Below are 25,649 nucleotides of genomic sequence, written 5' to 3' on the forward strand. Positions count from 1 at the left end.
TTCTTCTATGTCCTTGTTAAACGTTTCTTGTATTTTCTCCAATTTGTTTCCAAGATTTTGGATTATCTTTACTGTCATTACTCTGAATTCTTTTTCAGGTAGACTGCCTATTTCCTCTTCATTTGTTTGGTCTGGTGGGTTTTTAACTTGCTCCTTCATCTGCTGCATGTTTCTCTGTCTTCTCATTTTGCTTAACTTACTGCGTTTGGGGTTTCATTTTCGCAGGCTGCACGTTCGTATTTCCCGTTGTTTTTGGTGTCTGCCCTCAGTGGCTAAGGTTGATTCAGTGGGTTGTGTAGGCTTCCTGGTGGAGGGGACTAGTGCCTGTGTTCCCGTGGATGAGGCTGGATCTTGTCTTTCTGGTGGGCAGGTCCATGTCCGGTGGTGTGTTTGGGGTGTCTGTGACCATATTGTGATTTCAGGCAGCCTCTCTGCTAATGGGTGGGGTTGTGTTCCTTTCTTGCTATTTTTTGGCATAGGGTGTCCAGCACTGTAGCTTGCTGGTCATTGAGTGGAGCTGGGTCTTGGCATTGAGATGGAGATCTCTGGGAGATTTTCACCGTCTGATATTGCATGGAGCTGGGAGGTCTCTGGTGGACCAATGTCCTGAACTCAGCTCTCCCACCTCAGAGGCACAGGCCTGACGCCCAGCCAGAGCACCAAGACTGTGTCATCCACATGGTTCAGAATAAAGGGGAGAAAAAGGAAAGAAAGGAAAAAAAATAGAATAAAGTTATTAAAATAGATAGTAATTATTAAAAATAAAAAGTTTTAAGTAATAAAAAAAGGAAAGAAGAGAGCAACCAAACAAAAAAAAAAACAAATCCACCAATGATAACAAGTGATAAAAACTATACTAAAAAACAAAAAAAAAAAAACAAAAAAACTGTCAGAACCCTAGGAGAAATGCTAAAAGCAAAGCTAAACAGACAAAATCACACACAGAAGCATACACATACACACTCACAAAAAGAGAAAAAGGAAAAAAATATATATATCGTTGATCCCAAAGGCCACCACTTCAATTCTGGGATGATTTGTTGTCTATTCAAGTAGTCCACAGATGCAGGGTACATCAAGTTTACTGTGGAGATTTAATCCGCTGCTCCTGAGGCTGCTGGGAGAGATTTCCCTTTCTCATGTTTGTTCACACAGCTCCTGGGATTCAGCTTTGTATTTGGCCCTGCCTCTGCATGTAGGTCATCTGAGGACGTCTGTTCTTTGCTCAGACAGGACAGGGTTAAAGGAGCAGCTTCTTCGGGGGCTCTGGCTCACTGAGGCCGGGGGGAGGGAGGGGTATGGAATGAGGGGAGATCCTGTGGTGGCAGAGCCCAGCGTGACATTGCAGCATCCTGAGGTGCGCCGTGCGTTCTCCTGGGGAAGTTGTTCCTGGATCACGGGACCCTGGCAATGGCAGGCTGCACAGGCTCCTGGGAGGGGAGGTGTAGATCGTGACCTGTGCTTGCAGACAGTCTTCTTGTTGGTGGCAGCAGCAGCCTTAGCGTCTCATGCCTGTCTGTGGGGTCTGCACTGATAGCCGCGGCTCGCGCCCGTCTCTGGAGCTCTTTTAAGTGGCGCTCTCAATCCCCTCTCCTCATGCACCAGGTAAGAAAGAGGGAAGAAAAAGTCTCTTGCCTCTTCGACAGCTCCAGACTTTTTCCCAGACTCACTCCCGGCTAGCTGTGGCGCACTAACCCCTTCAGGCTGTGTTCACACAGTCAACCCCAGTCCTCTCCCTGGGATGTGCACTCCTAAGCCCGAGTCTCAGCTCCCAGCCTCCGCCTGCCCCGGCGGGTGAGCCGACAAGCCTTTCGGGCTGGTGAGTACTCGTCGGTACCAATCCTCTGTGCGGGAGTCTCTCCGCTTTGCCCTCTGCACCCCTGTTGCTGCGCTCTCCTCCGCGGCTCCGAAGCTTCCCCACCTCCGCCACCCGCTCTCTCCGCCCGCGAAGGGGTTTCCTAGTGTGTGGAAACCTTTCCTCCTTCACAGCTCCCTCCCACTGGTGTAGGTCCCATCCCTATTCTTTTGTCTCTGTTTTTTCTTTTTTCTTTTGCCGTACCCAGGTATGTGGGGAGTTTCTTGCCTTTTGGGAGGTCTGAGGTCTTCTGCCAGCATTCAGTAGGTGTTCTTTAGGGGTTGTTCCACATGTAGATGTATTTCTCATGTATTTGTGGGAAAGTGATCTCCATGTCTTAGTCTTCTGCCATCTTGAAGCTCCTCCAAACCTTGGCGGGGGGGTGTCTTAACTTAGGTTTTCTATATGATTAGGAAATAGGTGGTGGTTGTTGTTTAAAAAAAGTCACAGAAAATTCCCCCTTTCATAACTTGATCTTTTTTTTTTTTTTTTTTTTTTTTGCGGTATGCGGGCCTCTCACTGTTGTGGCCTCCCCCGTTGCGGAGCACAGGCTCCGGACGCGCAGGCTCCGGACGCGCAGGCTCAGCGGCCATGGCTCACGGGCCCAGCCGCTCCGCGGCATATGGGATCCTCCCAGACCGGGGCACGAACCCGTATCCCCTGCATCGGCAGGCGGACTCTCAACCACTTGCGCCACCAGGGAGGCCCCCCATAACTTGATCTTTTAAAGAATTGTGTCCAAACTAGCTTATTAAAGATTATCCTTTTGCCTGATCAACCCGTGTTAAGTATAGGAAAGGGGCAGAATCCTGGAGGGTTTGAACAGCTTCACCACCTGACAGAAGCACATTTTCCCCAGTGATGATTTTCTGGGTAAAACTGAAGATGTACAAATAAGCATAATGATCTGTAATTTTCAGGTTTTTCCCTGTTTCTGTCAATACACCAAGGGCTGCTGAGGGTCTAGATGGTTGTGTATGTAGGTCCCCATGTTTGTAGGGAGGAATATAAAATTTGCTGACCATGCAGCAGGATCTCTCCCGTCTGGATGCCAGTGTAAAAGAACAAAGTAGTCTTTGGATACTATACAGTAACCAGGGACTAGATAGAAAAAAACAAGATGTTAGCAATTATAAGAACGTTATGAGTCCACTCTCAAGATCAGAAGTGCTTGGATTCTCAAGCAACCACTAGGATAATTTGTTTTCAGCTTGACTTCGAATTGGGTAGAGGATGGCCAGGAAACCAAAGTGATGTGGGACTGAGAGAGTCCCAATTTTCAGAGAAGAGAATACACACTCTTTCTATATGGTAATGCTTCCCATATTGACCTATATCATAAATTAATCTTTTAAAAGGAAATGCTTCAAAATGAAAAAGATTTTGATTGTAGAGATTAGAGACTCTTTTCTATATCCCCAGTTGAATAATTTCACCAGTAGCTCCACCATGAAACTGTTCAACACATACAGAGTTATACCAAAAACATGTTATAGAAGGAGGTAGTAGTATATGGTAGTCTGTGGACATCCTGAACACTGCCATAGCAGAAAACTATACTTCTCTAGGCCCAGTATGTACAGGTTTAAAAATGTATCATTTCTAATTTAGTAAACAACTTGAAATATTTCATTTTAATGGTGGAAAGTGCAAAGAAGTTTGATAATGCTGTTTTAATAACTCATAGAAAGCATATACGTAACACCTAATGAAGTCATCTCTTTATTGCATGTTGCTATTTAAAAAAAATTTACAGTCTCATGACACAACATTTTTTCTTGGTACTATAACAACAGTCTCGCACCTAAAGACTAAGTGGTTCCAACTACTAAGCTAATAAGATACAAGACATACAATTAAGTTTACAAGTTATAATGCTTTTTCTTTTTGGCATTAATTTAAAAAAACAAACAAACAAAAACTTTTAAAATACACACCCAAGAGAGGAAAAAGTGGCTACTTACACCAGCACCAATCTAAAAAGTAGGTTTTTTTTCTCAACAATGGCACATGGAATTACCTGCACACAGCTTTCGGGGAAAGAAACGAAAAATGGAAATGGCAAAGGCGGCCTACCAGGATGGCCATATCAAAATGAGGATGATGAAAAAGGGCGAGAGGAACATGCTACACAAACTTGCTCCTTTATGTGACTCTCCCTCCACTTGTCCATTCCTTAAACTGTAAAACAAAGCCATTTTCAAAAGACAGTTCCAAACTTGAGCCAGATCAAATTTCTCCTGCTCTAAATAGAAAAGAATATATATAGAGGCACTTTAGTTAAGGAACAGACAAACCCACTAGTACATCCCACTCCTCCTCACCTCCAAGCTTTTTTGAGCAAAGTCTCTTCTGCACCTTTAATGTGGTGTACTTGCAGACCTTGGTACATAGGAGCTGGGGGAGTGCGACGTCTGCTGTGTATTTGTGACTGTTTTATTTGCTAGAGTCATCCATATAATGTGTAGAAAGTTGCTAAGTTTGCAGTGAGGGGGGAAAAATGTAAAACCACGGCTCTTGCCAACTCTTAGAGCACTATTTCACAGCTTTCATGTAGCGCAGACCTTGCCATCTGTGCTAGGCATTATAGTTTATACAAATTATTTTTAAATAGCATGATTCCTGTACAGCACACGCATTGGTATTCTGTTTGCCCCTTAACTGTCCCCATTAGAGCATAAGCTCCTTGGGGGCAGGGGCTCTGTCTTGCTTACCACTGTAGCCCTACTATGCCTGGCACATAGTAGGTGTTTCAATAAATATTCGTTAATTGACTGAAAAACTCAATTTAGTGAGTAAATAATGTTCTAGTGCAATAGGACAAACTACTCTCTCCACAGGAAACCCAACCACAACAGGATCGATGGAAAGAAAACAGAGAACCTTAGCTCTCCTCCCCCACTACTAATAAATAAAGCAAAGCAAAAAAAAAAAGTAACAGTCCTCTTTATATATCATATAATTTAAGGATATTAAGAGTTGGTAGGTTAATGGTAAGCATCTATATTTTATTTTCTAATGTTCATTGTTTTTATTCATTTCTCCCTGAGAGCTTTATCTTTTGGACTGAAATTTTACAGGTAGCGTTACTGACACACAATTTAAAATGACAACATATAAACAGCAAACCACATCAAACATACTTAGAGATAAATAGCTCTTGGCATCTCTGTTGGTGGTGTTGACATTTTGTGCATTCACTAAATGTCCTTTAGTCCAGACCTATATTTACAGAAGATGCAGCTTGTCCTACAAAACAGAAAATACCAAAAAAAAAAAAAAATGCACCCCATAAATTTTTTTTTTAAATAATTTTTATCCCTTCAGAGAATTCCTCCTTGTAGGTCTTGGGTGGGAAATTTTATTTTTAAAGTTTATAGGTGTATATTATTAGGAAAACAAGCATATTATGGTAATTTTGTTCTTTAACAAGAGCATGGATTGCATTTAGATAGTGTTCTTTCCAAAAGCAATGTAAAGAAATCATCAAGAGTGCTTGGCAGAGAACTCGAAATTAGGGGGTAAAAATTGATGTCCAAGTTTTAAACATATAAAAGAACTCTGATTGACAGTCTACATAATTCAGATTGTGTGCCAGATGTTCTCAATAAACATTTAAAGACTGCATCCCCACACCAATGTCAGAAATTCTAAGCTGGTCCTATCAACTACTGATGTGATGCACCAGCATCATACTGTCAACTATCAAAAACCATTTTAAATCTATATTTTTCCAACACCAGTTTCACCAGTGAAAATAATTTCAAAGTATAGCAAGCTTGGAAACCATAAAATATTTCTCAAGCTTTATTTTTTTTCTGTATCTCTTTGAGGAGATAGTATTGTGCTTCTGAACAGTCATGGTGTTCAGGGGAAGAAGATGAGCCACACTCAATACGAATGCATATACACAAATGGGTTCTGAGCACATACATAAACATAGATTTTTTTTTTTAACCAAACATATAGGTCTCCAGACAACTCTGATTTCTATATACATTTCTTCATATATACACACACATACATTTACATACACACACATTCACGCATTCACTCGCAGATGAAAGGAGAAATTGCCACTGTTTGGATTGCAAGGCAGTGTAATGAAAAGTTCTAGTCACTTCAAAGGGCCACTAATGAGCTTTCTAAAAAAGTACTCAAGGGAAATTAGAAATTAAGTTTTGTGACCGGTCTCTCCCGGCTGCTGTCTGTCATCTGGTTGGTAATGCGCTTGCGATTCCGTTTCAGTTTAGAAAGGTCTTTGTCAAACACTTCTCCTGAGCGCAAAGCAGAAACCAGGTCATCAAACTCTCCGCCTTCTTCACTGTTTTCTTTCGCTTTCCTCATTTTCCGTTCCCTTTCACGTTGTTCCTTGAGCTGCAAATGGAAAGTGACCTCTTAGAGAAGTGTCAAAATAATACTGTATTTTGTATTGAGTGGAGATGAATTCTGTGGAACATGATGGTGCTTCAGTCCACTGAGCCACGTTTGTTGATAGCCGCCAGCCCCCTTGGATGTCATGAGAGAGGATGACTGGGACATCAGGGCTCATCAGAGAAGCAAGGAACAATGAAAAAACTGACCACCACTTTGTGATTAGACCCTTGCTGTCTAGAATCTCAGTAAACCCCATGATATTCTAGTTAAAATGAGAGCAATTAAGGCTACTCATATTTCTATGATGGAATAAGAAAGTTATCACTATTAAATAGACCCCAAATATTGGTTTCTTTGATGGTATAGAGACACTAAAGCAAATGCTCATTAGGCCACGTTCCTGACATCAAAGGCTAAGCCTGTATCTACTGTGGATGCCTGGAACCTGTTATGCAAGAGTTACTATTACTAAGAGCCAAATAATACACACACGTTATAGAAAATTTAGATATCCTTAAAGAATTAAGGATAATTTTTTCCCCTTTTGTTTATCAAGAGATAACCATTGTTATCTAAGCTTTCTCACATCATTAAATATTCTTTAAAGACATGACTTTTAAGGACTGCATAAACAGTCCACTATGTAGCTATTACATAATTTAGAACTAATGCCCAGTCAGTATACGTGTAGGTTGTTCCAGGTTAGGGCTTATCATAAAGACTGCTGCTCTCTTTGTGCCCATATATGATTATTTCTTTAGAATGATTTCTAAGAAGTGGAACTCCAGATCAAAGGAAGGGGATATATTTTTTTAGGCTTTGTATATAGATTGCCACATTGCCCACGAGAAACTTTCTACTGATTGAAACTCCCAGCAGCCTTCTAGAGAGGACATTGATGCCCTCCTTCTTGCCAGCATGACAGAGCGCTTCCTAAAAACCAAGGAGATGCAGCAACAGAAATTTCCGGGGGTGGAACTGGCCACCCACTTACCTGAGCCTCCATTCGAGCTCGGCGCTCTTCTTCCTCCTTCTTCTTTCTCATGTTTTCATTCTCTTGTTTGGCTTCTGACACAGCCTGAAGAAACTGATCAAAAATGCCAAAGAACTCATCTGGCTGTATTTTGCCAGCCTCTTCCCCAAAGTGTTTCACTGCTTTAGTAAACTGGAAAAAAGAAGGTTTTAAGAAGTTCAGTCTTCCAAGAGAACACCATGATCACATAAATATCAATCTCTCTCAAGGGGCTAAAGGTCAAATTGAGTCAAATGTAACTCGCTGGATTTATCTTCAGCTGCTGAACGTGTCTATCAATCACTTCTAAAGGAAAAAATGTAATACTCCACGACTTGTGAAACCATTTATCCTTGTCCACCTAATTTCAGCTTAACATCTATGATTACATCCTATGACTCTTTATTAACTAAACAGTAGTAAAAACAAGAAAGCAGAATATCACAGGGCAGAGCTCCCAGGACATAAAACTAAGGGCAAACTCAGCAGGGGTAAGGAAACTTGTACTTTTAACTTTTCTTTGAAGTAGCTTAGTATCATTTATTGGTGCCATGTGGTTAGTATCAAAAGCAAAAGGATACAGTGTTTCTTAGCTGCTTTTACTAATCATAAATAATATTGGTATTACTGTACTTCCTGGGCCTCAATTAGAAAACACTCATTGATTATGGAATCATTAAGGCAACCCAAAATTCATAACTGAGAATACAATTTTATTCTAAATCCTTTGTTTTAGAACCCCCTTCAAGGCAAATCTTTTAAAAACAGATAAAATGTAAAATATTAAGGGCGAATTTTAAAAAATTAAATTAAAAAAATATAGGGTAACAAAATAGCACAGCCAGTCTTTTTAGTTTTAACATTTCTGTTTTTAGTTCTTCTGGTTGTTATCTTCACAACTTGAGATAGTATGCTTTCAAGTGTCTTAGCATTATTATGACCATCCAAATACTGTTCAATGCCAGTCTAATTGTTTTTTAGAACTATACCCCTTTCTGTAAGGATCTAATGCTATTACGTCTAAACTACAAAGGATGATGTTTCTAACTTCAAGGTCAAACAAATTCTTACTCCCTAAGCCTAATCAACTACTTCAAAATTTCCAGATCTTTCATTTCTTCACAGTCTGAAACTCTTAGGTTGCAGAGGACTGCATAAATACTTCATGGTCTAATTGCTTTTATTTTTCTTGCACTACTTGTCTTTAGTATATTAAGATTTCCTGACATTTTGGCAATCCTATCTCTATAAAGGAAATATTTTCAACATTTATTCTTAAAGAAGACAATTTTCAATTTTTTATATATATATTTCATATCTTTAAATTTATAATAATGCTTTTTTACCATTTTTCTTTTCATCGAGGCGTTCTCAATCTTTTACTTATTTGGAAATATTTTATTAGAAACTAAGCTCTTTAGGGAAAAATACGACATTCTTCATACACCACATGCAGCGCTTCAGTTGCTCCATGGTTTTATAAGCTAATTTCTAAAAGTTCTGGTATGAACAAAACAGCAACAGATAGCCTACAATTGAGTTTCTAAAACACTCAAGTTCAGGCACTTCAAAGCCATCCTGAATGATCTTTTTATCTAGGAATTCTAGTGATGATGAAGTCATGTATATTTTAGTCTTAGAAATCTGAACAAAACTAGTCTGAGACTAAAGTTCCCACACTAAAATTAAAAAAAAAAAAGAGTGTGTATAAATCAAAAATTAACTATTCAGTTGATCCTTAGAAAAATGTTTGAGCCCATGATGAAATAGGTACTGTACTGCCTAGATTGAGGTGGGGGCCATCACAGGGGAGGCTGCTGACATCAGTTCACTGATTTCAATCAGGGGTACCAGGGGCTGGACCTCTGACAGTGGTCATTCAAACATATCTTGTCTTCCATTTATTTAATAACATTGGAGGTGGGGTTTCATGTTAAGATTAGCTAGTGTATCTTAACACAGTCTACTTCTGAACTTTAATGAGTATGTGTGTACACTTACATATACAATCATCCATATCTACAACTGAACAGGGGACCACAGAAAAATGAGATTCATTACTGAAGTTTCAAAGGAAAGATTCAAGTTAAAGCAAAAGAGTGTTGTCACAACTGAGAGATGGGCAGTGTGGAGGAACTCAGTAGGGTGGATAGAAGCTTAATGACATTTGTTAATAATGAGAAGGGGACAAGAGAATGTGCACATGTATATGAATGTGTATGAATTTTGGAAGAGGAAATAACCAGAGAGAGACAGAGACAGAGAGATGGGGCAGGGGGATTTTAAGGTGTTGGTTATTTGCCAATGAAAACTCTTCCCTTACAGGAAAACAAGATTTTGTAATAGCAAAATTCATTTTTTAAAAAAGTCATATTAAAAATATGCCTTTTGGGCTTCCCTGGTGGTGCAGTGGTTGAGAGTCCTCCTGCTGATGCAGGGGACACGGGTTCGTGCCCTAGTCCAGGAAGATCCCACATGCCGTGGAGCGGCTGGGCCCGTGAGCCATGGCCGCTGAGCCTGCGCGTCTGGAGCCTGTGCTCCGCAACGGGAGAGGCCACAACAGTGAGAGACCTGCGTACTGCAAAAAAAAAAAAAAAAAAAAAAAAATGCTTTTTGCAATGAGGCTCTGAATTAAAGTGCCTATCAATCATTTAGTAAGTTCTTCTAGAGATTTAAAGAGGGAATATCCTGCCCTCCTAAGTCTCTGTCTCAGGTGAGCATCTTACAAGTTTCTGAAGCCCGAGGCCTCAGTCATACCTTGATCTCACATTTCATCCTGCCCTTGGTTTTCATAATCCACTCTTTACTGTCTCCCAGAGATAATTACTTTGATCCAATAACAATCAAGAGAAAAACTATCAAAGTATTTAAAACTGTCAAAGTATTTACTTGTTTTACACCATTCAGATACTTCAAGGTCTTACTAACCTCAAGGCGAGTTAGATAGAAAGCATGTGTTTCAACTGATCACAGTCCTAGAAATGAAAGTATACTTATAATATCTGAAAGTACCAGCTCTGTCAAGCAACATTCAGTGCCTAAGGGGAAATTTACCAGGTCTTTAGCTTCTGCTAGAAGATCTTCAACGTCAGAGAAGCTGAAGCTGGCTACCGTGATGAACTGGCTGACAACAGACACAAACTTATCTCCAGGCCTTGAGGGCTGAGACTTCTGATATTCCAGCTCCTTAAACACAGGAAATGGATAATGTCAACGTAGGCTTCAAACACAGACACCCCTTTGTCTCATTTTCCTTATGCCTCAAGTTTAATAAGTCAGAATGGCAAACCCATCAAAACTAGTGTAAAACATTTTATGATAGTCCAGTTCCCCCTGCCCTTCCACCAACCCTGCCAGAGCCAAACCCATGTGCCCACACACAGTTGCAAAATGCAATTTAACCAGTCATCTGAGTATTTTATTGGTGTGATTTTGTATACTGGCTTTAGAATGTAAGGAGATTAGCATTTGGATAAAATTAACAGAAGTTAAACAAATAATGGAGAGCAAATTGGATTCAAAAGGTGTGTGACTGAAAGCAAGAGAATTTGATTGTTGATATTCTGTGCTCAGATCTCTGGTACTTTTGATTTTTTCCTTCTCTCCATCTCTGCCAAGTCTACTTATTTCCTAAACTGTGATATCTAGGTGAGTAGAATTTCAACTGTAGAGTTTGGCACCATAATGCCATTTTTCTTCTCATCCATACCATTTGGATTTTGTGAGCAGACAGGTAGAGTATTAGTGTCTCATTAATCATCCATATTCTCCATTACCATGGTGATGAACATAGATTATTCAAATCAACTTCAATAATAATTTCAACCATTGCCAGATGCATTTTCTTATTTCATCCCACAAAGCCTCTGTGAGTGAGGCATTATTATCCCAATTGTACAGACACATAAATTGAGGTTCAGAGGGATTAAATTCTTTGCTCAAAGTCAAGTAGCTGATAAGTGACAGAACCAAAATTTGAACTCACGTCTGCCTGACTCCAGGGTCTCAGTGACAACTATTCTGTGTACCTCCTGACCTAATCTGGATCTCTGTTTCCTTCCATACCTGTTTTGGCAGAGATTCTAACGAGCAGGACGGTAGAGGTCACGGGCTAGGGGTTCTGATTCAGTTCTACCACTGATTTGGTACTTATCCATGGCAAGTAGCCTGGGCCTTAGTTTATTCACTCATAAAAAGAGGGCAGGGAGCTTCAAGATGGCAGAAGAGTAAGACGCGGAGATCACATTCCTCCCCACAAATACATGAGAAATACATCTACACGTGGAACAGCTCCTATAGAACACCTATTGAACGCTGGCAGAAGACCTCAGACCTCAGACTTCCCAAAAGGCAAGAAACTCCCCACATACCTGGGTAGGGTAAAAGAAAAAAGAATAAACAGAGAAAATAGGGACAGGACCTGCACCAGTGGGAGGGAGCTGTGAAGGAGGAAAGGTTTCCACACACTAGGAAGCCCCTTCGCAGGCGGAGACTGCGGGTGGTGGAGGGGGGAAGCTTCAGAGCCGTGGAGGAGAGCGCAGCCACAGGGGTGCAGAGGGCAAAGCGGAGAGATTCCCGCACAGAGAATCGGTGCTGACCAGCACTCACCAGCCCGAGAGGCTTGTCTGCTTGGCCGCCGGGGCGGGCGGGGCTGGGAGCTGAGGGAAAGGACTGGGGTTGGCAGCGTGAACACAGCCTGAAGGGGTTAGTGCACCACGGCTAGCCGGGAGGGAGTCCGGGAAAAGGTCTGGAGCTGTCGAAGAGGCAAGAGACTTTTTCTTCCCTCTTTGTTTCCTGGTGCGCGAGGAGAGGGGATTAAGAGCGCGGCTTAAAGGAGCTCCAGGGACGGGTGCGAGCCGCGGCTATCAACATGGACCCCAGAGACGGGCATGAAATGATAAGGCTGCTACTGCCACCACCAAGAAGTCTGTGAGCAAGCACAGGTCACTCTCCCCTCCCAGGAGCCTGTGCAGCCCGCCACTGCCAGGGTCCCATGATCCAGGGACAACTTCCCCGGGAGAACGCACGGCACGCCTCAGGCTGGTGCAATGTCACGCCGGACTCTGCCGCCGCAGGCTCGCCTCGCACTCCATACCCCTCCCTCCCCCCGGCCTGAGTGAGCCGGAGCCCCCGAATCAGCGGCTCCTTTAACCCCGTCCTGTCTGAGCGAAGAACAGACACCCTCAGGCGACCTACACGCAGAGGCGGGGCCAAATCCAAAACTGAACCAGGAGCTGTGTGAACAAAGAAGAGAAAGGGAAATTTCTCCCAGCAGCCTCAGGAGCAGCAGATTAAATCTCCACAATCAACTTGATGTACCCTGCATCTGTGGAATACCTGAATAAGACAACGAATCATCCCAAACTGAAGAGGTGGACTTTGGGAGCACAAAATATATATATATTTTTTCCCTTTTTCTCTTTTTGTGAGTGTGTTCTGTCCATCCGTATTTTTTTAACGTTTTAAAATTTATTTCTTAATACTTATTTTTTATTTTATCTCCTTCCTTCCTTCCTTCCATTTTTTCTCCCTTTTATTCTGAGCCATGTGGATTAAAGGCTCTTGGTGCTCCAGCCAGAAGTCAATGCTGTGCCACTGAGTTGGGAGAGCCAACTTCAGGACACTGGTCCACAAGAGACCTCCCAGCTCCATGTAATATCAAACGGCGAAAACCTCCCAGAGATCTCCATCTCAACGCCAAGACCCAGCTTCACTCAACGACCAGCAAGCTACAGTGCTGGACAACCTATGCCAAACAACTATCAAGACAGGAACACAATGCCACCCATTAGCAGAGAGGCTGCCTAAAATCATAATAAGGACACAGACACCCCAAAACACACCACCAGATGTGGACGTGCCCAGCAGAGAGACAAGATCCAGCCTCATCCAGCAGAACACAGTCACTAGTCCCCTCCACCAGGAAGCCTACACAACCCAGTGAATCAACCTTAGCCACTGGGGGCAGACACCAAAAACAACGGGAACTACGAACGTGCAGCCTGCGAAAAGGAGACCCCAAACACAGTAAGTTAAGCAAAATGAGAAGACAGAGAAACACACAGCAAATGAAGGAGCAAGGTAAAAACCCACCAGACCAAACAAATGAAAAGGAAATAGGCAGTCTACCTGAAAAAGAATTCAGAGTAATGATAGCAAAGATGATCCAAAATCTTGGAAATAGAATGGAGAAAATACAAGAAATGTTTAACAAGGAACTAGAAGAAATAAAGAGCAAACAATGATAAACAACACAATAAATGAAATTTAAAATTCTCTAGAAGGATTCAATAGCAGAATAACTGATGCAAAAGAATGGATAAGTGACCTGGAAGATAAAATAGTGGAAATAAATACTGCAGAGCAGACTACAGAAAAAAGAATGAAAAGAATTGAGGACAGTCTCAGAGACCTCTGTGACAACATTAAAGGCACCAACATTCAGATTATAGGGGTCAAGAAGAAGAAGAGAAAAAGAAATGGACTGAGAAAATATTTGAAAAGATTATAGTTGAAAAATTCCCTAATATGAGAAAGGAAATAGTTAATCAAGCCCAGGAAGCACAGAGAATCCCATACAGGATAAATCTAAGGAGAAACATGCCAAGACACATATTAATCAAACTATCAAAAATTAAATACAAAGAAAAAATGTTAAAAGCAGCAAGGGAAAAACAACAAATAACACACAAGGGAATCCCCATAAGTTTAACGGCTGATCTTTCAGCAGAAACTCTGCAGAGTCAGAAGGGACTGGCAGGACATATTTAAAGTGATGAAGGAGAAAAACCTACAACCAAGATTACTCTACCCAGCAAGGATCTCATTCAGATTTGAAGAAGAAATTAAAACCTTTTACAGACAAGCAAAAGCTAAGAGAATTCAGCACCACCAAACCAGCTTTACAACAAATGCTAAAGGAAATTCTCTAGGCAGGAAACACAAGAGAAGGAAAAGACCTACAATAACAAACCCAAAACAATTAAGAAACTGGGAATAGGAACATACATATCAATAATTACCTTAAATGTAAATGAATTAAATGCTCCAACCAAAAGACATTGACTGGCTGAATGGATACAAAAACAAGACCTGTATATATGCTGTCTACAAGAGACCCACTTCAGACCTAGGGACACATACAGAGTGAAAGTGAGGGGATGGAAAAAGATATTCCATGCAAATTGAAGTCAAAAGAAAGCTGGAGTAGCAATTCTCATATAAGACAAAATAGACTTTAAAATAATGACTATAACAAGAGACAAAGAAGGACACTACATAATGATCAAGGGATCGATCCAAGAAGAAGATATAACAATTGTACATATTTATGCACCCAACATAGGAGCACCTCAATACCTAAGGCAAATACTAACAGCCATAAAAGGGGAAATCGACAGTAACACATTCATAGTAGGGGACTTTAACACCCCACTTTTACCAATGGACAGATCATCCAAAATGAAAATAAATAAGGAAACACAAACTTTAAATGATACATTAAACAAGACGGACTTAATTGATATTTATAGGATATTCCATCCAAAAACAGAATACACATTCTTCTCAAGTGCTCATGGAACATTCTCCAGGATAGATCATAACTTGGGTCACAAATCAAGCTTTGGTAAATATAAGCAAATTGAAATCGTATCAAGTATCTATTCTGACCACAAAGCTATGAGACTATCGATTACAGGAAAAGATCTGTAAAAAATACAAGCACATGGAGGCTAAACAATACACTACGTAACAACCAAGAGATCACTGAGGAAATCAAAGAGGAAATAAAAAAAATACCTAGAAACAAATTACAATGAAAACACGATGACCCAAAACCTATGGGATTCAGCAAAAGCAGTTCTAAGAGGGAAGTTTATAGCAATACAATCCTACCTTAAGAAACAAGAAACATCTCAAGTAAACAACCTAACCTTGCACCTAAAGCAATTAGAGAAGGAAGAACAAAAGAACCCCAAAGTTAGCAGAAGGAAAGAAATAAAGATCAGATCAGAAATAAATGAAAAACAAATGAAGGAAATGATACCAAAGATCAATAAAACTAAAAGCTGGTTCTTTGAGAAGATAAACAAAATTGAGAAACCATTAGCCAGACTCATCAGGAAAAAAAGGGAGAAGACTCAAATCAATAGAATTAGAAATGAAAAAGGAGAAGTAACAACTGACACTGCAGAAATACAAAAGATCATGAGAGATTACTACAAGAAACTCTATGCCAATAAAATGGACAACCTGGAAGAAATGCACAAATTCTTAGAAAAGCACAACCTTCTTAGACTGAACCAGGAAGAAATAGAAAATATTAACAGACCAGTCACAAGCACTGAAATTGCAACTGTGATTAAAAATCTTCCAACAAGGGCTTCCCTGGTGGCGCAGTGGTTGAGAGTCCGCCTGCCGATGCAGGGGACGCGGGTTCGTGCCCCAGGTCTGGGAAGGTCCCCCGTGCCGCGGAGCGGCTAAGCTCGTGAGCCATTGCCACTGAGCCTGCGCATCCAGAGCCTGTGCTCCGCAACGGGAGAGGCCACAACAGGGAGAGGCCCGCGTACCGAAAAAACAAAACAAAACAAAAATCACAGGAAAAATCTTCCAACAAACAAAAGCCCAGGACCAGATGGCTTCACAGGTGAATTCTCTCAAACATTTAGAGAAGAGCTAACACCTATCCTTCTCAAACTCTTTAAAATATAGCAGAGGGAGGAACACTACCAAACTCATTCTACGAGGCCACCGTCACCCTGATACCAAAACCAGACAAAGATGCCACAGAAAACTACAGGCCAATATCACTGATGAACTTAGATACAAAAATCCTCAACAAAATACTATCAAACAGAATCCAACAGCACAGTAAAAGGATCATACACTGTGATCAAGTGGGGTTTATCCCAGGAATGCAAGGATTCTTCAAAATACGCAAAACAATCAATGTGATACACCATATTAACAAACTGAAGGAGAAAAACCATATGATCATCTCCATTGATTCAGAGAAAGCTTTTGACAAAATTCAACACCCATTTATGATAAAAACCCTGCAGAAAGTAGGCACAGAGGGAACTTTCCTCAACATAATAAAGGGCATATATGACAAACCCACAGCCAACATCGTCCTCAATGGTGAAAAACTGAATCCATTTCCAGTAAGATCAGGAACAAGACAAGGTTGCCCACTCTCACCACTATTATTCAACATTGTTTTGGAAGTTTTAGGCACAGCAATCAGAGAAGAAAAAGAAATAAAAGGAATCCAAATCAGAAAAGAAGAAGTAAAGCTGTCACTGTTTGCAGATGACATGATACTATACATAGAGAATCCTAAAGATGCTACCAGAAAACTACTAGAGCTCATCAATGAATTTGGTAGAGTAGCGGGATACAAAATTAATGCACAGAAATCTCTAGCATTCCTATACACTAATGATGAAACATCTGAAAGTGAAATTAAGAAAACACTCCCATTTACCATTGCAACAAAAAGAATAAAATGCCTAGGAATAAACCTACCTAAGGAGACAAAAGACCTGTATGCAGAAAATTATAAGACACTGATGAAAGAAATTAAAGATGATACAAATAGATGGAGAGATATACCACATTCTTGGATTAGAAGAATCAACACTGTGAAAATGACTCTACTATCCAAAGCAATCTACAGAGGCAATGCAATCCCTATCAAACTACCACTGGCATTTTTCACAGAACTAGAACAAAAAAATTCAATTGGTATGGAAACACAAAAGACCCTGAATAGCCAAAGCAATATTGAGAAAAAAAACAGAGCTGGAGGAATCAGGCACTCCGACTTCATACTATACTACAAAGGTACAGTAATGAAGACAGTATGGTACTGGCACAAAAACAGAAATATAGATCAATGGAACAGGATAGAAATCCCAGAGATAAACCCACGCACATATGGTCACCTTATCTTTGATAAAGGAGGCAAGAATATAGAGTGGAGAAAAGACAGCCTCTTCAATAAGTGGTGCTGGGAAAACTGGACAGGGACATGTAAAAGTATGAAATTAGAACACTCCCTAGTACCATACACAAAAATAAACTCAAAATGATTAAAGACCTAAATGTAAGGCCAGACACTATAAAACTCTTAGAGGAAAACATAGGCAGAACACTCTATGACGTAAATCACAGCAAGATCCTTTTTGACCCACCTCCTAGAGAAATGGAAATAAAAGCAAAAATAAACAAATGGGACCTAATGAAACTTCAAAGCTTTTGCACAGCAAAGGAAACCGTAAGCAAGATGAAAAGACAACCCTCAGAATGGGAGAAAATATTTGCAAATGAAGCAACTGACAAAGGATTAATCTCCAAAATTTACAAGCAGCTCATGCAGCTCAATATCAAAAAAACAAACCACCCAATCCGAAAATGGGCAGAAGACCTAAATAGACATTTCTCCAAAGAAGATATACAGATGGCCAACAAACACATGAATGAATGCTCAACATCATTAATCATTAGAGAAATGCAAATCAAAACTACAATGAGATATCATCTCACACCGGTCAGAACGGCCATCATCAAAAAATCTAGAAACAATAAATGCTGGAGAGGGTATGGAGGAAAGGGAACTCTCTTGCACTGCTGGTGGGAATGTGAATTGGTACAGCCACTATGGAGAACAGTATGGAGGTTCCTTAAAAAACTACAAATGGAACTACCATATGACCCAGCAATCCCACTACTGGGCATATACCCTGAGAAAACCATAATTCAAAAAGAGTCATGTACCAAAATGTTCACTGAAGCTCTATTTACAATAGCCAGGCCATGCAAGCAACCTAAGTGTCCATGAACAGATGAATGGATAAAGAAGATGTGGCACATATATACAATGGAATATTACTCAGCCACAAAAAGAAACGAAATTGAGTTATTTGTAGGATGGACCTAGAGACTGTCATACAGAGTGAAGTAAGTCAGAAAGAGAAAAACAAATACCGTGTGCTACCACATATATATGGAATCTAAGGGGGAAAAAAAGGTCATGAAGAACCTAGGGGACAGACGGGAATAAAGACACAGACTTACTAGAGAATGGACTTGAGGATAAGGGGAGGGGGAAGGGTAAGGTGTGACAAAGTGAGAGAATGGCATGGACATATATACACTACCAAATGTAAAACAGATAGCTAGTGGGAAGCTGCCGCACAGCACAGGGCGATCAGCTCGGTGCTTTGTGACCACCTAGAGGGGTGCGATAGGGAGGGTGGGAGGGAGGGAGACACAAGAGGGACGAGATATGGGAACATATGTATAACCGAGTCACTTTTTTATAAAGCAGAAACTAACACACCATTGTAAAGCAATTATACTACAGTAAAGATGTTTAAAAATAAATAAATACTCTTAAAAATCATGAAACTTGCTCTGATTAAAAGAAATTGCCACAATCCTCGTTCTTTGACCTGGAAAGGGAGTATATGTATGTGTGTGAAGTGCAGAGATGTGAAAGCAATTTTAAAGTGTTTCATGAATGTGTAATTCCATAAGACTTCTGTCTTTGATACCTTCAAGCAATGTAATCGATCTGTGAAAAGAACAACTGGGACACATGAATGTTTGGACGGATTAAAGTCTGCCTCTCAATATTTCCTTCCTCTTAACATTTAAGCTGCCAGAGGGAGGGGGAGGCCTCTGTAGCCCCTTTCCTGTGAAGAGTGTGTTACATTGTACAGGACCCAGGGGCTAGAGAGATTTCAGCAAAACAACCTTTAATAAACCCCCAAACACATAACTTCCTTGGGACCGCTCTCTCATGCCTTGCTCTGAACTAGCTCAGATGCAGGGGTCAGAGCCTCCATTGTCAGGCTTTAGGACTGTCAGTCACTGCCATGCTAGTCTCAAGAAAGCTTTCCACTGGGAGGAAATGGCCGCAGAGTGAAGGCTATAACACAAGCCTCGTCCCAAACTGCCCTTATCCAGTTTGGTCTCTGAAAGCCGAGGACCGTCCTCCACGTGCACTCAGTCTCTCAGCCCACAGGGGCTGAAAAAAGAGTATCTACTGCTCTTTTTAAACAGCGACCCACCCCTACCCCCCTCCCCCAAAATAAGGAAAAAAAGAAAACCTTACATGCTCCTTAATTTATTAAAAATAGAAAAGGTTAGACACTGTGACTCTAATTTTTATTAGAGCTATTTCTTTAATGAAGTCAACTACTTTCTATGGCACAGTTTTACGATTATAAGGAGGAGGTGGGACCTCCCTGGCGGCGCAGTGGTTAAGAATCCACCTGCCAATGCAGGGGACACGGGTTCGAGCTCTGGTCTGGGAAAATCCCACATGCCGTGGAGCAACTAAGCCCTCGAGCCACAACTACTGAAGCCCGCGTGCCGCAACCACTGAAGCCCGGGTGCCGCAACTACTGAAGCCCGCGCACTTAGAGCCCGTGCTCCGCAACAAGAAGCCACCGCAGTGAGAAGCTTGCGTGCCTCAACTAGAGAAAGCCGGCAAGCGGCAACGAAGACCCAATGCAGACAAAATAAAAAATAAATAGATAAATTTATTTTTTAAAAAAGGAGGAGGGTCCTCCTGGCATTACTAATAAATGATCTGTGGGGCACCTTCCCGAGCTGCCTGTAGACCAGCCTCCTTCACCAAGTGCCAGGCCAGAGCTCTGCTCTCCCGAGCGAGGCTTCTCACCCTGACTCGCCCCCGCCCTGTCAGCAGCCCTCGTGCAGTACCCACGGGGCACTGCGCCCTCACAGTCTGGTTAGTTCCACCGGCTCCACTGCCTCCAGCACCCTGACCTGCTTTCCTTCCATGGAGCCCGGGCCCAGGTCATCTCGTATAGCTGGGACAGCCTCCCTCCTCTGTACCTAAGTTCACCCTACCCTCCTTCTAAGCCACAGCTCAAAGTTCATCTCATCCAGAGAAGAAGCTTCCTTTCACACACGCCAGCCATTCCCGAAGCCTCGGGCTAACCTAAATCCCCGATCCTCCTCAAGGCACCTTTGTCATCACTTAGGAGGTGAACTGCTGACTGCTTCTGGCCACTGTAACACCTGGAGGGTAAGGATTCTGAGTCATCGTGATCCCCTCGCCTTGAGAATGGACTGTACCCCCAAAGTGCTCAAAAAATACTCCCCAAGGGACCAACTCAAAGACAACAGAGAAGTTCCATTGCTCTAAGAGTAAACATTTATAAACAGAAACACCGAGAAGACCTTGAAGACTCTCTAGCCAACCCACTTTCATGAGTCCTGCCTCACAGTAGGAAAGTGGTGGAACTCTGGGTCCAATTTCCCAGTTCCTGTTCCCGTGATGCCCCCATGACATCCTGCCACCTGCCACTGCATCACCAGGCTAAACACAGCCTGCCTTTGCTCCTTTGTTGTTGCATTATTATTTTTTCTTTTTTTTAAACAATAAATGTTTATCCTGCATGCCAAGGCAACCAGCAACTCCTCTACTGGATGCCATCACCAGCACCAGAGAGAGTGAAGGGACTGGGAATTAGAACGAGAAACATACTCACCATCTCTACTGCTTTCAGGCCACTTCTCAAGGTGCTTATTTCTTTGTCCAGCTCAGTCATGCTGTTGTAAATGGCAACATTTTAGTAACCAACATGGGACTTACACTTATTGTATTAAATATATGATGAGTTTAAATATTTCATGCTTGGAAGTCCACACTACTTCATTTTAAATGTTTAAAATTCCCTTCAGTGTTCAGATCTCACAGAAAGACAGCAACATTTTAAACTTATGAAATTTAGGTATGGAATTATGTTTTTTTTTTGTTTCCCACAGCCAGCAGGTATAATATTTATAGGTTAAAAAGGGCAGAATAGAAATATGTCATGTTTCAATCTCACAAAAATCTCACTTAAGCAAATTACTGTATGTGGAAATAAATTTCTTGCCATGTGTGGCTCCCTTTGGACAAGGAAAAGAAACAGTTGATCCACAATCGTGTGTTGTGCTCTTCATTATTATTATATTGCTTTTCATAAATGCTCTGGTAGTATGAATATTACAAGGTGATGGCCTACATTTCAATCAACAGTGATTTTTCTTAAAGTTCTACTAATGAGTTTTCATTTACTTTTTTTTTTTTTTTTAAACAGAGAAAGTTTCCTGGGCTTCTCCCATAATGCTTTTTATTTGACAGCTTTTAAACATGAGAGATTACAACTTAATTCTCGCAGAGAATTCACATGTAAACAAATTCATTGACACTTCATTTACTTCAACATTGTAATTTCATGTCTTACACGGTACATTTCTACCAAACTCTACAGAGGGAAAAAATTAGCCTGCCCATCAGGCTTTCTAAAATCACTGCAAAAAGGTGCAGTTTAAATATGTTTTTAAAAAAGGGGAGTGGAGTATTTCCCTGGTGGCACAGTGGTTAAGAATCCGCCTGCCAATGCAGGGGACACGGGTTCGAGCCCTGGTCGGGGAAGAGCCCACATGCCACGGAGCAACTAAGCCCATGCGCCACAACTACTGAGCTTGTGCTCTAGAGCCCGCAAGCCACAACTACTGAGCCCACGCGCCTGGAGCCCGTGCTCCGCCACCGCAATGAGAAGCCCGCGCACCACAACAAAGCTTAGTCCCCTATTGCCACAACTAGAGAAAGCCCGCGCGGGACAACCAAGACCCAATGCAGCCAAAAACAAATAAATATTTTAAAAAGGCGGGGTGGGGGCAAAAGGAAGCAGAAGGAACAGAAAGGAAAAGTGCCTGCCCCTCATGAGGTCTCTGCAAAGTGGTGTGAAGTTTGTGGGGAAAGTTTAGTGACTTTCCACTTTATTTTTAGTTCCTTCATTTGCATAAAGACTGCTTTCCATTAAAAGGTTGCTTGGTTTCTGGGAGTGTGTACACATGGGAAAATTACTAGCAACACCCTGACCTGCAGGACTTCCATTTGCTTAACAATGTATCCTCATATCTTCATTTAACTAAGGGTGTTCCCACCTGTATTTTAAGAGAACCACCCTTTCCAACTACTAGTGAAGCCACACTGCTTCCCTAGACTCTTCATAACTCAGAAAATTAGGTTTTGTAGAAGTTAGAAACTGCATCCAGGAATATTCCGAAACAGCTAGAACAAGTACACAGTGACCCTTGAACAACACAGGTGGGAACTGTGTGGGTCCACTTATATGCAGATGTTTTTTCAATAATTATGTACTACATGATCTGTGGTTGACTGAATCCTCAGATGTGGGACCACGGGTACTGAGGAACCCCGCACAGGAAGGGTCAGCTATGAAGTTATATGTTGGATTTTCAGCTGTGCAGTGGGGATTCGGCACCCTTAACCGCCGCCCCCCCCCACACCGTTCAAGAGTCAACCGTATATTCAAACTCATGTAACACATCTGAGTGACTTGGATACTATTCAAACTTTATTTCATACACTGTTCAGGGGAAAGCAAACAGAAGGACCCTCTTCATGCAACGCTAACTATCTCAAGGGCTAAACCACAGTCCAACGGATTTAAAAAACTGAAAGAATTCACTCTAAGTACTTACTTTACTTTTGCTGCTTGAGGAATGTCCCGCAGCTCCTCATTTAGATTAAGAACCTTGGGGTATTTATTTTCCACAATAGTTATGAGATAGTGCAAAAGTGTAATGTTCCTACAATTACAGAAGGAGAGAGTATTAAACATGGTTAATATCTGCATATGATTTGTATATTCAAGTGATTACTTCCACAAGAATGCTATATCCCTGCATTACTTTCAAAATGTGTAGGTTCCTGAAAGGCAGGCATTCTTAAGAGAAAGGGAGGAGAGCCTTCATGGGATTTACAAAAATACATGTCAAAAGAAGCACACATCTTCTGAAAGGGAAGGGCAGGGGATAAGAATTACGTTTTGGGCCCATAATGGGGATCCTTCAAAATCTGCGTAATGCGATGGGTGATGGAAAGGAGTCTGAACCACTGCCAAAGGGGACATCCCTTCACAGTGCATCCACCCAAAGGCGAGGCCTGCCCTGCAAGTTCCTAACAAGCAGGGTGGGGTGGGGAGCGAGGGATGTTTAATCCACTAGAGAGGACGGCTAATTTTCAAGTCTGAAAGTACAGAGCAGCAACTCACTGATGAAAATTACTGACAATTCTCATTTAAGGGTTTCTTTCAACTGGGTGATAACATTTTCCCCTTCTGACTCATTTGTTTTGCTCTTTCCCCTTCTGACCTTATTTGTTTTGCTGTGGCAGTAAAGGATGGCTGGAAAGTTAGAATGCCCCCTATTTCAGGGCAGGACCTGGAAATGGGCCAGGACTGTGCCATCATGGATATGATACCCTCACAGCCTAATTTTAGCAACACTTCAGCTCCTAACTGCACAACCAGCTCCCTCTTTGGTGGTGACAGGGCTGAACCTTGACTGACCTGGGTTGAAAAGGCAGGCATCTGATAACACTACCTATGAGGCCACACTGTCGTAGCCTGGTCCCCGACTCTGATGCACATTACAATCACCTGGACCCCAGATGCCTGGGCCAACCTGAGATTCAGTCATTGGAATGAGGTGGGACCAGGTGTGGGTATTTTTTTAAAACTCCCCACTGAGACTAACAGCCAAGATCAAGAAGCACTTACGCTATTGAAAGTTAGCATAATCAGGACACAAATGCATTTCTTTAAAAACATTTCCATAATTTTTAGGCAGTTTGCTAATCCACAAGGCTAAGTACACACCGCCCCCAACAAAGGTAAAGCAGAGCTGCCAAACAATTTTTTCCCCATAGCAGTGCAAACCATTTCTGGTTACCCTTGCAGCTTCCTAGGAGTCAATGCAATCCTATTCCTCTGAGTCAACTGGCCCACATGGAAAAATATTTCCCCTTATTTTTCTTGTGCTAATAATTAGAAAACCATTGCTCAGCAAAGTAAACAGTGGCTAATAGTTCTGGCCACATATTTTGCAGGTGTTCAGCTGTATTGTTCCACTTCAATTCTGCCTTTCACAGAATCTATGTGTCTGCCATGTGCCGGCTGCATGAGAGGCAAAATCCCAGCAACCATCACGAGAAAGAGTAATGCCATTTTCTTTCATTATTTCAGAGAAATGCTTTGTTAGTCAGAGAAATTTATTTAATTAACCATATACGCCTTTTTTAGTGTAGAAAGACTTAAAACCAGATCACATTTGGATAGCAAACCACATTTGTTTGCTATCCAAATAGCACCTCATATGAGTGAATATAAATTCCTGAATAATAAAAACAACAACTAAACAGCCTCACATTTGACTACTCTCTGGTCATTACCAGAAACAAGCCTTTAATGCAGAGTGAAGAGGGAAAAGAAGAAGATCAGAAATGTTTTTAATTTATTGTTTTGAAAAGGCTTATTGTGTATTGGATAAATTTTATATCATTAACTAGCAGATAATCATGTAGTAAGTGCCAGCTTATCAGTAAGTTGGAAGGTGGGGGGCAAATGTGTGTGTGTGTGTGTGTGTGTGTGTGTGTGTGTGTGTGTGAGGGGGGGGACAGAGAGAGAGAGAGAGAGAGAGAGACAGAGACAGAGAGAGAGAGAGAGAGAAAGAGAAAGAGAATAGGACTGACTGGTGGTGAGGATTTCCCTCCTCCCCAGCCTGCAAGCCCAGTTGAAGAGAATACTGTTCCTTAAAAGACGGCTGCTCTTTATATGCAAGTAAGATGCTGCAGTTACTTACGGCAACCTCCAAATAAAATCAGTCTGTTGGCAGAGGAGAGCTGTGGGCAGACCACTAGAACAACTGTCAAATACATGTAAGGCCAAACACCTTGCTGCTTGTGACCTCAGACAAGCTAAATGAGCCACCTGACCCTGCCTCAGTTTCTTTATCTGACAACAGGTGATACAACACTTGGCCTGGGGACTTCACAGGTTGTTGTGACAATCAAATGTGAACGGGCTCTGAAAGGATCAAGTGCTTACATTAAAAATAAGGTGGTGTTCAGAGAAAATCATAATTCAAAAAGACACATGCACCCCAATGTTCACTGCAGCACCATTTACAATAGCCAGGTCATGGAAGCAACCTAAATGCCCATCGACAGACGAATGGATAAAGAAGATGTGGTACATATATACAATGGAATATTACTCAGCCATAAAAAGGAATGAAATTGGGTCATTTGTAGAGACACAGATGGACCTAGGGACTGTCATACAGGGTGAAGTAAGAAAGAGAAAAACAAATATCATATATTAACACATATATGTGGAATCTAGAAAAATGGCACAGATGAACCAGTTTGCAGGGCAGAAAGTGAGACACAGATGTAGAGAACAAATGTATGGACACCAAGGGGGGAAAGCGGGGGTGTGGGGGAGGTGGTGGGATGAATTGGGCGATTGGGATTGACATATATACACTCATGTGTATAAAATGGATAACTAA

General features: G+C 41.6%; 1 protein-coding gene across 1 annotated transcript in view; it reads right to left on the reverse strand.

The window, feature by feature from the left end:
* Positions 1-3,572: 3,572 nt before the first annotated feature.
* The window catches only part of DAAM1 (dishevelled associated activator of morphogenesis 1), a 179,131-nt gene continuing 157,054 nt past the window's right edge, over positions 3,573-25,649 (reverse strand). The window contains exons 21-25 of the mRNA XM_060096127.1: positions 22,779-22,886; positions 20,771-20,831; positions 10,299-10,430; positions 7,227-7,397; positions 3,573-6,232 (exon numbers count right to left, since the gene is read on the reverse strand). Coding sequence (XP_059952110.1) covers positions 6,023-6,232; positions 7,227-7,397; positions 10,299-10,430; positions 20,771-20,831; positions 22,779-22,886 — 682 coding nt within the window. The 3' untranslated portion in view covers positions 3,573-6,022. The remainder of the gene's footprint in view (positions 6,233-7,226; positions 7,398-10,298; positions 10,431-20,770; positions 20,832-22,778; positions 22,887-25,649) is intronic.

Source organism: Mesoplodon densirostris, chromosome 4 (genome assembly GCF_025265405.1).
Source record: "Mesoplodon densirostris isolate mMesDen1 chromosome 4, mMesDen1 primary haplotype, whole genome shotgun sequence".
Classification (NCBI taxonomy): domain Eukaryota; kingdom Metazoa; phylum Chordata; class Mammalia; order Artiodactyla; family Ziphiidae; genus Mesoplodon; species Mesoplodon densirostris.